Source organism: Miniopterus schreibersii (assembly GCF_964146895.1).
Source record: "Miniopterus schreibersii genome assembly, chromosome: 11".
Classification (NCBI taxonomy): Eukaryota; Metazoa; Chordata; class Mammalia; order Chiroptera; family Miniopteridae; genus Miniopterus; species Miniopterus schreibersii.
Window position 1 is genome coordinate 60,730,987 of NC_138111.1, and position 13,589 is coordinate 60,744,575.

The 13,589-nt window shown below is 44.2% G+C and overlaps 1 protein-coding gene across 3 annotated transcripts in view; it reads left to right on the forward strand.

Annotated features, from left to right (window-relative positions):
• The first annotated feature begins 1,707 nt into the window (after positions 1-1,707).
• The window catches only part of TEK (TEK receptor tyrosine kinase), a 97,398-nt gene continuing 85,516 nt past the window's right edge, over positions 1,708-13,589 (forward strand). The window contains exon 1 of one of the 3 annotated variants that reach the window (XM_081152017.1): positions 1,708-2,347. In XM_081152017.1, the coding sequence (XP_081008143.1) occupies positions 2,296-2,347 (52 nt within the window). In that variant the 5' untranslated portion in view covers positions 1,708-2,295. The remainder of the gene's footprint in view (positions 2,348-13,589) is intronic. The other 2 variants (XM_081152019.1, XM_081152018.1) reach the window with 2 other exon arrangements.

Consider the following 13,589-nt stretch of genomic DNA (forward strand, 5'->3'; position numbering starts at 1 on the left):
TGAATACTGGAGATATAAACTGGGCAAAATTTCTGAATTACAGAGAGAGGAATGAAACGGAGTCATCCTGGGTAAGGGAGAGAGAAAGAACTTGACTAACAATTTCGAGTAAGGGTAGATCTTCCTGGGTGATGGGGGAAGGATAACAGAGGGAGACAGCCCAGAAGAGGAAGCATCTCCAGCCCACAGAACCAGCCAGCAGGGGGGAGCGGGAGCCAGGATGATTTCCTCGTTGGACATCAAGCACAAACAGAGGAAGCTGTGCCCAGGGAGGCAGCTACCCGGGAGTCTGGTCATTTCCAAGGCCTTTCGTTGCTGCTCCTTAGGGCCTGGGGCCAGTACAACTCAGTTGGCCTCAGCCACCATGTTCTTAAAATAAAGCACATTTGTGACCCTCCCAGTGACAGGTACAAAGCTAGCCTCTTCCCTGAATTGCCCAGGTGGAAGGACCTAGGAATCAACGTGGGGGTGCTGAGAGTGGGACGACTTAGTCATTCAGACTTGTGAGGTGTTACAATCAGAAGGGAAATTAATCATATCCAGTCTAAATCCTTCATGTTACAGTTGAGTAACTGAGGCCTAGAGATGGCAAATGACTTGTCCAAAGGCCTCACACAGGCAGGAGGATCATGGCAGAGCTGGGCCTAGAACCCAGAGTCTCCGACTCCTAGGCCGGTTGTTTACACCGACAAACGTAAAGCCATTTCTGGGATTAGAGACTGGCTTTCTGGCAGCAGCTCCTGGGACTGAAATCAGAAACAAACTGGAAAGACTAAAGAAAATGAATTCTGTGAATTAGGCCCAGTGCCAGGTATTTGTATGCATTTTTAACTCTCATTTAACCCTCCCAAAACCCCCACAAATAAGATATTATTGCCATTTTATACCTGCTAACTGAGACTCAAAGAGACTAAGTATCTTGTCTCAGGCCACACGTGTGGCTGAGCCAGCATTTGAACCCAGCTCTGCTTCAAACAGAGCCTGAGCCTTCTACCCCAGCAGATGGGAGGCATCAATTGGTTCTCAAGATCATTGCTGACGTGATGAAACCTGGCACAGAAATTAGGCAAGACTAGCAACATCTGCCTTTCCCTGTGGTGAGTGGGAAAGGAGCAGACAGTTATTTTCCTCACGCTTGAAGACAGGGTGAAGAGCAGCATTACCTCTCTAAAGTCACAGTTCACGTTAGGGAGAAATTATTATCTGGAAAAATTAAGGATCTCTGATCTCATTTTAGCGATGGTTACTCCAATGGCTATTTTTCCTTTTGGCCTACGTACTCTCTCTGCTCTGATGAATAATAATATTTATATCCCGATCTGATCACTTATAATGTTTGTTTTTTACACAGGTTATTTTTAAAATTTTGTATGTAATTTTTTTCCTGACATGCCACTGGCCAACAACCACAAAATCCCTCTCATTACTAAAATTCTCCTCCGCCAAGTTCTTGAAGAAATTAGATCACCTTCAGATGAATTAGTAATAACAATGAAAGCCATAGCTAGTTGCACGGATATCTTTGGGCTCTTGCCCAACAAATAAATCATCTGTGTGAAAGAAAACAGGCTAACAATTTTGGACTCTGGTCTCCGTGGCCACACTGACATTGACCTCACCGGTAATTAGCCAGATTAACTGCCTCGCGGGTTGTGTTCTCTCATCACGAAAACGTCTTTTCCCAATTCAAACCACGTGGGCTAAAACGAGGAAACAAAAGCACAAACTGCTCCGCACGCCCAGAAGCCCCCTCTGCCCGGGATCCCGAGTGGGCCCGGGAGAGCTGTCAGGAGGCCGAGGCGGGCCGCTCTTCCTTCATCGCATACCACACATAGGTGGAGGGCTTGCTGTTCTGTCTCCCGCCCATGAGAGGATACCCCTATTGTTTGGGAAAATGCTGACCAGGACCCACACTTCCAACAAAAATTCCTCCACCCCTCCAGCAGCAGCCAAAGCAGCAGAAGCAGCAGCGATAGATAAGTGTTTTGATGAATTGCAAGATGTAGAGGGTTTGCGGTGCCCCCAGCCCTGCTGATACCAAATGCCTTTAAGATACAGCCTTTCCCATCCTAATCTACAAAGGAAACAGGAAAAAGGAACTTAAAACTCCCTGCGCTCAGAGACAGAAATGAGACTGTTACAGCCTGCTTCTGGACTGTTCCTTCTTGCCTCTGCCTTGTAAACAAGACCCCAGGAGAACGTGAGAATGGAAAGTCACAAACCTCGGGGTGCTTGAAAGGATCCTGGGGCCCTCATGCACATCTGCGGAAACTGGATGGAGAGATTTGGGGAAGCATGGACTCTTTAGCCGGCTTAGTTCTCTGTGGAGTCAGCTTGCTCCTTTCTGGTAAGATTTGGCTTTATTTTATTTAGTTTTTTTTGTTTTTTTTTTAAACCCATTCTGGGCTCTCTCACTATTTCTTAGGGCTGGTTAACAAGAAGCAGCTGCGGCATGGGCACGGTTTCTCTATTTAGTATGTAACACTCCATTTAATACGTGTGAGGACTGAAATGCACAGTCCCTGGGGCAGGAGCTGATTTTTCCTGAGTTTCTCTTTAGCGTGATTGCCCCCTGGGCTGCCCCAGACTCCACGAGGATTGATAAGTTCACTTTATTTCAAGAGGCTTGTTTCCTTGGTGCATTATCTTACTGTTCCTCATTAGGGATTGTTTCCTTAATTTAAAAAAAAAACAAGAAACCCGGTTTTATCTCCTTCAAAGAAAGTCTTCGGTAATTTTTTAAACAATGACATTCATGCTGAGAATTATGGGACCCACTAATGGCAGGGAACACATTTGTCATTTTTAAATGAGAACAAAAATGCTTTTCTGCAGATTTCATAGCCGCATCCTATTTTATTCAAAGCAGTCAAATTAGTCAAAATAGGTTTCTTGTTTTTTCTTATAGTTGGGGTCAAGGAGTTTAAGGCTATATAATTTTTGTTTTGTCTAAAATATTTGGCATCAAATCTTTATTGGCCCAATGAAATGAAAGTTTAGGTACTTACCCAGCTCACTGGGCAGGGGAGAGTATCGAAACCTGTTGTGGATTTCAGGAATGGTTGGCCCAGTGTTTTTAGATTTAATGCCTTGTTTAGATTCTCAATTGTGGCTGCTCTGTGGTGCACTCGTCCTATGGGCACTGACTGAAAGTGGTATCGAACCTGAAGTGCTAATGAATCACAACTGTAATCACCATTGGTCTCTCCCCTTTAGTTAGAAAGCCTTCTAGTTATTGTAATGAAAATAGAAGTGATACTGGAAATGAATTGGAGGAAACTTACTGACTTAATGGTGCAGGTTATATTACACTAATGGAATTTGATCCAAATATACATAAAAGCCTGTTATGTTATTTTTTAAAATTTTTCTGTGTGTTTGAAATCTTAAATATTCAAAAACTTAACCCAGTAATATACCGGAATTGCATATAAAGTCGTTTGGTTAAAGCTCTTCAGTTTGCTTCTAACAACCAATTATATTGAGGCTTTGATAATATTTTTAACTAAGAACGTGTAATATAAATTATTGATAATGGAAGATTATCTGAGATGGTATCAGTACTTACATAGAAACTGCTCATATTAATATAGAAACAATGTTGTTGTTTTTTCTAATAATATGCACCTTTACACCAAATAACTATCATAATTTCATTTTGGCTTGCTATTTCTCTGTGTAGCATATGTATCAGTGATGTGAAATCTAGAACTGATTCTACACCAGGGATTATAGTAATCAAAGCTGAGGAGTCTACAGTTGCTCTGAGCTACTTTTTAGGTTAAAACACACACACACACAATTGTTTTAATTTACTTTTTTTCCCTAAAGCGACTATGTATGGCAATATAGGCTTAGAAAGGCTGTCATAAAATCAGAGTTATGTGGCCACAAGAGTGGCTCCATGTCTAGACCTTAGTTCCCTGAAAACAGCACAGATGTCAGCAGGGAGAGGCACAAACAGAAGGGTTTCAAGCTCTTGTTGAAAAGGGAGCGTGATGCTAGCAAGGCTGGCTTCTGGGGTAGGTATGTTGTGTTGAATCCTAACTTACATTCCCAGCCTGTGCCTCGATGAACATGAATACCCAAGGCTTGGGTTTATAATAAGAATCTACAGGCATAGAAGCCCATTCTTTAAACCAAGCTTCACTGGTGGACGACAGTCATGGAGCAAGGGGCTTATGGGTTTATCTCTCTAGTCCAGTGAGTTCTTATTCATTTTTTTTCCTGAACAAATAGCACTGAAAAAATGATGTCATATTTACCTCAATGAAGTTGCTCTGGTAGCAGATGCTTACCCACATGTGGTTTGGAAGAGGTGTGTAAGTTTTAGAAGACTTCCCTCAAACCTAGATTCTGATACATTTCCCTCCCAATTGAGAATCATGGCCAATTTCAGTTTTCAAACAAGTTCTAATAAACATACCAACTTTTCCCTACTCCCCCATCCTCACCAAACCAAGCCTGGTTTCTGTAAAGAGTTGTATATACACAGAAAAACAAAATCACTCCTCTGCTTGATCATAATATGTCCTATGTGATCAACACTGATCCAATGGGAAGTCGCTGGTAGCGAGCCTTCATACCTCTTTTCTGTCTCATCTGACATTTTAAATAACAACCTGGATTCAGAGACAGTGGATATCTTGTCTGGAGTGGCAGAGAAAATTCAGTTATAGGCATACCTTGGAGAGATGGTGGGCTCACCAGACCACCGTGATAATGTATTGCAAGAAAGCGAGTCATAATCTTTTCTCTGGTGGAGGGTCTTGCCTTCGATTTGTAAAATCGCCACATCTGTGAAGCACAGTAAAGTGAAGTGTAACAAGATGAGGCATGCCTGGGTAAGGCGAGGGAACTGCCTCCTTGGGGCTGGTCTTGTAGGCTAGTTACCAAGTCTGAGTCATCCAGGGTGGGGGTCTGAGGCTGGGACCAGAGACACACCTGGGAATTACTTTCTGAGGGAGGAGTTGTGCTTCCTTCACAAATGCCCCCTCCTAAGCATTGTCTTTGTTGGGAGGTCTCGGCATTTCCTTTTCAGCCCTACCCTGGGAGAGCTTCCTGAAAGAGCCTAGTTCTTCTAAGACATCTTTCCAGAAGGAAAAGATGCTTCCAAGTCCACCTCAGACTATGCTATGTCCTCTAGGGCATTCAGATGGGTGGGCTCCAAAGTTTTCTGACATTATCAATTTGTCTCCTGGGGCCCTACCCCTAAAAAGATGTGTGTGTGTGCATGTGTGTGTATGTATGTGTGTGTGTATTGGTGTGTGTGTGTGTGATCATATCACCTGCTTATTCCCTGTAGATGAATTATTGGTTAAAGCACAGAATCAGGATTCAGATAGATTTCTCTAGGCCAGAAGGGTGAACTAATCCACAAAGATACCATTTCAAAATAGATGAATGTCAAGTTATGCAGTTGGGTTTAATAAACAAATTATGTATGTTCAATGTGAGAGAGACTTGTTTGTTAAAACTTCTAGCTTCACAAAGTATCACAAACTTTTGGTGATATGCAAAATTCATAGGAACCAGCACCTTCTCTGCTTGCTAAAAAGGTAATACATAAGCTGTAACAGTTTGCGTTAGTAGAAATATAGGGTCCAATTTAAAAGGATTCATCACTTCACTCTACTGCTTGAAGCATATCTATTAAACACTGAAGACACTGAGCATTTTGACAGCAAACATAGTAGGCAAGCAAGAAGGTAAGTGCTTTAAAAACCATGTCATATGGGAATATTTAGCCAGGAAGAAGAGATGAGCAGCAGTGATCTTAAGGGTTTCCATATTGACAACATTGTAGATCAACATTGTGTTTTGCCAGGTCTAGGATCCGGGGATGGAGAGAGTTGCACCAAGACTGAGTTTCACTTTACTGATGAAAACTTTCTAAAAATTCTATTAACATCCCTGAGGAGTGAGCTACATGCTGGAGAGTGTTCAGGCGTAGGCTGGCTGATCATCTATTAGGAATGTGAAAAGAGGGGGTAGAGTGGGGTGGTTACTACACTGCCTTTCACATTCTTTTCATTTTACCATCTGTCTGTAGCTCCTCACTGATCACTTAGCAGGTGGATAGGGTTCAGAAAAGCCACCAGGATCTTTGCCCAATTGAACCAAACGGGGTATGTGTCCTGGATGTGGACTCAAATGTAGTCACTTGACACTGCATTTTAACTCAACGTGCCTTTTGAGAAGAAAAAGAGGAAAAAAAAAGGAACATGAACATGTGCTATGATGAGTCTTTTGAAGCCACTGCTCTATGGGACTAGATAGAGCTAATCAAGAATGCAGGAGGAGTCGAGAATGGATAGTAGAGTCACAGACCTAGGGTTAAGCCCAAATTGGGTGACCATGAGCAAGTTATTTGACTTCTCTAAGTCACAGCTTTCTCATCTTTTATGGATGAGAATATCTATTTCCCAAAGTCATTATAAGCATCAGGTGTGATAATGCATGTAAGGTGTTTAGCCAGTAAGAGCTCACTTAATAAATGAAGTTAGCAGAATCAAAAGAGAAGTGTTTCTGTGAAGCTGACGCTACTTCAAGACTGATCTAGTCTTTTCCAAGGCATAGGGAGTTACTTCTCATAGAAGCAGTTTCCTCCTAAAAGACCTCAACAAAATCTAGTCCCTCAAATGTTGTGCTGGTCACTGCCCAGTTGACAAGCCAGAACCCTTGGCCTTCTATCCAAAGCTTTTCCTCCCCTATCCGTGTGTCTTTTCCATGACCCTTCTACCTCAAACAGGCCCATCTCCACAATACGTGCATTTTTCCTCTTGGTTCTGGTTCATGCCGTGCCATCCATTTGGAAATGGCATCCTGCGTGCCCACCCTGCAAACACAATTCAACTCAACCTGCCTAGGCCAACTTTTCCTCATGATGTTCTCCTAATTCTGAGTTCCCTCACCACACAGGCTGTATCTTTGAGCTTTGGGCACATAGATTTAGCCGAATCAGACTCTAACAGCTTTGACAACAGATATCATTTCTCTTTTATTCTTTATAGTGCATGTGTTTGATGTTCAGTCATCTTTATTGAGTGGAGTTTAATATGCCACAGTGAGACACTTGGTATGGCACAGCAGACCCGAAAGAAAGGGGATGTTCTAGAACGGGTTTTAGCCACACTAAAATAATAACAATAATAATAACAAAAACAATAATCAATTTCATATACATTGCAAATAGTATTCCCTCATATCTTAAAAGGTTGCCTTATGTTAAATACTTGATGTAAAAAAGGTCAAAAGAAAATCCTTTTTTCCCCTTAGGTATGAAACATAAAAGATATACTCATGAAAATGGGCTTAACCAGGGATTTACCTAATGTTAGGTATTGTACAACTGTTGAATACTACCTATAAGATATACATATTTTCTATTCAATAGACATTTATTGAGTTACTGCCTGCCCATTCATTCATTCATTCATTCACTCACCTATTCTTTCAGTTAATGAAGACATATTGAGGACTTACTTCAGGGGTGGAGAATGTCTGGCCCATGGCCCATATGCAGCCTGCGAAATCATTTGTTCTGGCCCTGCCAAGGCAACTGCAGGCGGGACTCAAAATTCAATAAATCTACAAGGTTTTTTCATAGCTAACTTTTAAGTTGATGGTTTGTATGGCCCGAGAGTGATGTAACAAATATCCAAATGGCCCTTGGCAGAAAAAAGGTTCCACACCCCTGACTGACTTTGTGCCAAGTACTGTACTGGATACCAGGAATGCAAAAAGGATGAATCTTTCTTTCCCCTTGCTAAACCCACATTTTAGTAGAAAAGATGAATATAGGCAGATGAATTATATGATGTCATAATAAATGATATAATAGGGATATGTACAAAATCTAGCTTTTCTAAAGCTACAAAAATTTTTATTGGCTCCAATTAAAAAAATGAAACTTTAAAATCTAGACATAAATGTCTAAAAACACAATGTCAGCTTCATTAATTGCTAAATTTAATATGAATACCATTAATTTTTCTCACTTTGCAAGAACTCCTAGGAATAGGGGATACTGACAAAAATTATGGCCAGTTGTAGTTATGAGTTACTTATAGACAAATGAGTTTAAAACTAAGAAGATAAAAAAGGAAGAAAGACCTTTCCTTTGGAGGGAGCAGGGTACGAGAGGGCAGGCTCCAGGAAGTTGAGTAAGGCTGGAATGTGGGGTGGGGTGGAGAATTAAGATTGGGGTCCGATTGGGAAGGGCTTTGCAGGCCATTCTAAGTCGCTTATACTTCATGCTGTACGTGCTGAAATTTAGCACTGTGTTTGTCCTGTCATCTGATTTATGTCTTGGAAAATTCACCCTGATGATAGCATAGAGGATGAATGGACATGGCGGAGACTGTAGGCCTGGGCCAATTTGACTTCCCAACCTTTCACGTAAGATGGCCTGGATGAAGAGGGGGACTGAAAGTGTTTAGGAGGTGCCCGGACGGTGTTGTTCAGTGGTTGAGCGACCACCCATGAACCAGGAGGTCAAGGTTCGATTCCCGGTCAGGGCACATGCCCGGGTTGCAGGCTCCATCCCCAGCCGGGGGCGACTCTCTCTCATCATTGATGTTTCTCTCTTTCTCCCCTCCATTCCTCTCTCTGAAATCAATTAAAAAAAAAGTGTTTAGGAGGTAAAGCTCTAGGGGTTGGTGGCTGACTGCCTCTGGAGGTTGAGAGGAGCGGGGAGAGCCACACTGCTCCAGGATTCTGGTTTGGGTAACGGTGGTGAAACGCGGCAGAAGGAACCGGTTGGGGGTGTGCTGAGGTGGAGCAAGGGGTTATTTTGCACATGTTGACTTTGAGGTTCCTGCTAAAGGGAAATATTTAGGAAAATTTGTCTTTCTGGTCTGATGCTCAGAAGAAGGGGACTGGGCAAGGGATTGAGGCATAGAAATTTTTGGTTTATGGTAAGCGAAGCCACGGGCACTAATGTATCTGAAGCTTTAAGGGAAGGGAGAGGAGGAGAGAGCTGAGGGTTCAGTGAAGAAGGAGTCAGGGCGGTGGTAGGGGAAGCGAATCCAGTCAGATTCCTCTCCTGGGATTTTAGAGGCCTGGGGTCGTGATAGCTAAGGAAGGAGAGTTTTAAGAAGCGGACAGTAAGATGAGAGCAGCAGAGTGACAGCCTCGGGGCCTGGTGTGGGGGAACCGGGCTGCAGGTGTGTCGCCTTACAAAGAGCCAGGTGCATGACAGTCCTCGGAACCCAAGCAGGAAGGGGTGTCAGAGGATCAGCTGGCATCACTCCCAGCCTTCAGGAAAGGGAATGTCTAAAGTTGCCTCCCTTATTTCTGGAATTTAAAACTGATAACCCAATTCCCACCAGTCTGGCCAGACTATTTTTTTTTTTTTTAAAGATCTTCATCTGAGGATATGTTTTTATTGATTTGAGAGAGATGAAAGGAGACAGAGAGAGAAACATTGATGTGAGGGAGAAACATTGATCAGTTGCCCCCCATCTGTCCCCTGACTGGGAATCAAACCCTCAACCTTTTTTTATTTCAGGTGCATGGGATGACACTCCAGCCAACTGAGCCACCCAGCCAGAGCTTCCTAACTCACTTCACATGTACAGAATGTTTTTAGACTGAACAGTGCCTGCTTTTGTGTATGTCCTCTACTGCCTTTTGTCTCTTCAGGAATCTGACTACCTTCTCCCTGTGTTCCTTCCCAAAGGCTGCAGGGACAAGTGTGGGGTGGGCCTACCAGATGGACAGAGCCCCGACTCTTTTCAACACTTGTTGACCAGAGGGAGTGCATTCCCACTACCTGGTGATTTCGTGCCTAACATGGTACGGGTGTAACACAGAGGGAGAAAACTTAAAAAAGAGCCAAAGGAGCCCGTCAGGCAGCCTGTCGAGGGGTATGGTGTGTGGCTGCTGTTTGCTCTCTGCTTGTCACAGACCCTTGCCCAGGGCTTGCCCAGTGAGGTGTGTGTGGTGGTCACACCCATCTCAGTAGATCTGTCAGCTTTCCCGCTTTTGTTAGAGGGTGATATCATGCTTCCTGGGGGGAGCGCTGGAAGACAATGCTCGGCCACTTTCCTCCAGATACAATAGGCGGAGTCAGGAAGGCAGTATTGACATTGCTGGGCCGGGGAGGCACTCACTGCTCTGCAGCCGTCAGATGGTGAACCAGCTTAACCTTGGCACACAGGGCCTGGGTTGTGCAAGGCGTCTGGCTGCAGAGCCAAGGGGACTCCACCCTGGGGACAGGAGTGCTTTAGACATCTGGGAATCTGGGATGGGCTTCAAATTCCGATCCCTGTGTCAAAAACAACCAGAAAACAATAATAGTACCAGTAATAACAAAAATTACTACCATAGATGAATACCTCTATGTACCAAGTGTTTAATATTGTTTTACTATCTCCCAATAACCTTGAACAATAGGTATTGTTCTTTTTTTAATACATATATATATATGTGTGTATTTATCAATTGATTGATTTTTAGAGAGAGGAAAGGAGAGAGCGAGAGAGAGAAAGAGAGAGAGAGAGAATAGGACCAAGGTAGGCACTCTGACGTTGTTTGGTCCCCAGGCCCAGTGGTTTTATATCTAAGACCCACCCCTGCGCCTTCCAGTTGTGGGAGCCAGTCACCCTTAATAGCTTGTACTATTTTGAGTTGGTTTCCATCTCTTGAAAGCGAATAGTCCTGAGTGTGAGCCCCTTGTCTCAATAGGAAATGGTGGAGACCAGAGTCAAATTGAGAATGACCTGAGCCCAAATTCTGAGCTCTTTCAAAAACTTCACTGTGCTGTGTAATATGGTCACCTTAGGCTGGTTCCTGGAAATGAGGCCAACAGTATTTATCATGTGATTTGGGGGAAGCTCTTGAAAGAGATACTACTTGAAAGTATGTAGTACAAGGTTGGTACATGCTGAGCACTCAGTAAAAATAAAATGCTCTTAGTTATTTGCTTATAAACAATGCTGGAGACTCTTATATTGCCTTATGCCAGTCCTTTCGAATCACAGACCACCCATGTGGGCAGGCGACTCTATATTCTATGCCAGTAGGAACTCACCGCTTCTCTTGGTGAAACTCAGCAAGGGAACCCTAAGCTGGGCCTTGTCTCAGGGACAAGGAGAGAAAAGCTTACAGCTGTGTGTTTTGGGGATTTTGCTAGAAATTGGGGGTGTCAGGTGGGGGACTTTCTTCCTGCAGCTCTTTCAGCTCACAATAGGGTGCTCCCTACTTTTCTCCTGCCAGCCCCCAATTTCCTCTTTTTTCTGGTCCTGACTGACCCAAAGCTTTAGGGTAATTGTCTCTTGTAGGACCCTACCTCATTTATCCCAAACCTAATTCTTAGTTCTTGACAATTTGCTATAGAATTGTCATTTCCAAGTGGAATGTGCCTCACTTCTGACTAAGCTCATTATTGGATTTTTGGACCCATCTTGGAGTCAGTGAATGTGTGTGTGTGTGTGTGTGTGTGTGTCACTGCTACCACTTCAGACCAAGAAGCAGAGTGGAGGTGGTAGTTGGCTGTGGTGAGCAACTTTTCGGGAGCCAGCCTTTGCCTGCCTCGCCAGGCTCTTGTGATTCTCAGTCCCTCGTGCTATGCTGGAGGTGTATTTCAGCCACACCAGGCTCTCTGCTGTTCCCGGGCACGCACTTTCAGGCCTCCTTGCCTTTGTGCATGCTGCTGCTTCTGCCAGGAATGCCCTCTGCACATCCACTTCTTCACCTGCCTCACTCACTCATGCTTTGAGGTCTATCCAGCTGTTATTTCTTCCAAGAAGTCTTCCTTAACCTCCTGACATGGGGAAGGGCCCTTCCTCAGCCTGGATTCCACCAAAAACATGGCCTGAGGCAAAGGCACAGGAGCATGTAGATTGTTGGGGAAGTGACCCCAGCGAGCAGGAGTGAGGGACTAGGTGAATAGAACTGTATCCAGATGCTTTATCATGGCCACAGCTACGGTGCCTGGGGCTCCAGACCTGCTGAGGAGCCTTATGGAATGAGCCTCGGAAATGCTCACCTGCAAAGGAAGCCGGGTGTTCATCCACTGTTACACTCCCCCTTTATTCAGGAGTTAAGTGTGTAAGAAGCTGGTGAGTTACTGCTGTTGTGCCAGAAGAAGTTCTGGGGGAGGAAGTGAGGTATACTCACAGGGGCTCTGGGTGAGCTACTTGGAGGTTACACTTGCTCACGGCTGGTAGAGGCCTGCACAGAAGTGGCCCCGCAGAAGCAGCTGGAGCAACAGCTGGATGGGAGGGTTTGCATTGGTGCCCAAGAGGTGTTGGAATAGGCACCCTTGTGCTTGCCTCTATCCTATACTTAGCAAATGAACTTGTGGTTTACAGTTTACTTGGGTTTTACCCACTAGGCTATCAGCTGTGTTTGGTTTCAATGTTTTCAGCACCAGACATAGTCTACTGGCTGCCAGAGAAGTGCTTTCTAAATGGTTTTGCACTGGACTCAGTGTTTCGACCTAGTGCTTCCCTAAGTGTGCTAGATAGACTGCTGCTGGCCTGAAAGATGATTTTATGTGGTGCTTGGAAGAATATTTAAATTATGATATTTATCAGTATGTAGACATATATATGTAAATGTGTTATATCAATCACGTAATTTTATGACTGTTCTGGCTTAACATGATGCTAAGGAATAAAAGATGAGTTAAAGGGAATGGTTAATAGAATAGTTGTACAATTATTCTATTAACCATGTAGACTCAGCAAGAATCATGAAAGTGGTGCATAAATTAATGTAGTTTGGGAGATGCTGCTATAACTAAGTGAGTTAGTCTATCCTTTTGAGATATCTGTGTGTGAGTCCAAATAAAAAGTAGAAAGATAACTGGGCATGTAATTAATACAATCCTAGTGACATGGACAAAGTGCAAGAGAGTCTCATGGTGACCAGCGTGTCTCCAATGACTGTCTTGGACTCTCATCTTTCTTCTCCCAGGAAATCTGCGAAGGGGACATTTGTTAATAAATTACAGATAAGACCTAGTTTATCCCTTGGGATGTTGGGTATCCCTGATAAAGGCGCAGCAGTTAGCCAGCAAACCAATGAGCAGTGCCCACCAGTGGAGGAGTGAGGGGGTCGGTCACAGTGGTACATTCAAGCTCCCCTTTCCTGAGCCCATTATATGCACTGGGAATCTGCTAGGCATTGGAGTTACAAGGATGGTAAAGAGAGGGGCCTGGCCTCCAGTGCCCAGTAGTTTAGGGGGTGAGGAGCTCTGCCCTCATAGAGGCTGCCAGCGGGCTCTGGGAACAAGGGAGCTGAGATCCCGAAGAGAACAAGGTCTCAGCAGAAGGGCGGCATTGGGGAAGGAGTAGGATTGCGGAAAATCAGGAGTAGAAATGAGCAGAGGCATTCTAGGCAGAGGGAACACGTGGGAAATGAGGAAAACAAGGCTTAAGAAGCATTGGGCAGCGGGTCTGTGGCAGCACTCCAGGGTACACTGAAGGAGGTGGCAGGGGGTAAAGCTGGGACACTGAGTTGGGGAGAAGGGAATTTGGTGTAGGACAGGCTGAGAGGGCAGGGACAGATACTCCTGGGAGATGTTAGGATGCAGGATGAAGCCTGAGGGAATGAGACAGCCCGAGGGGTTGTTCTGGGAA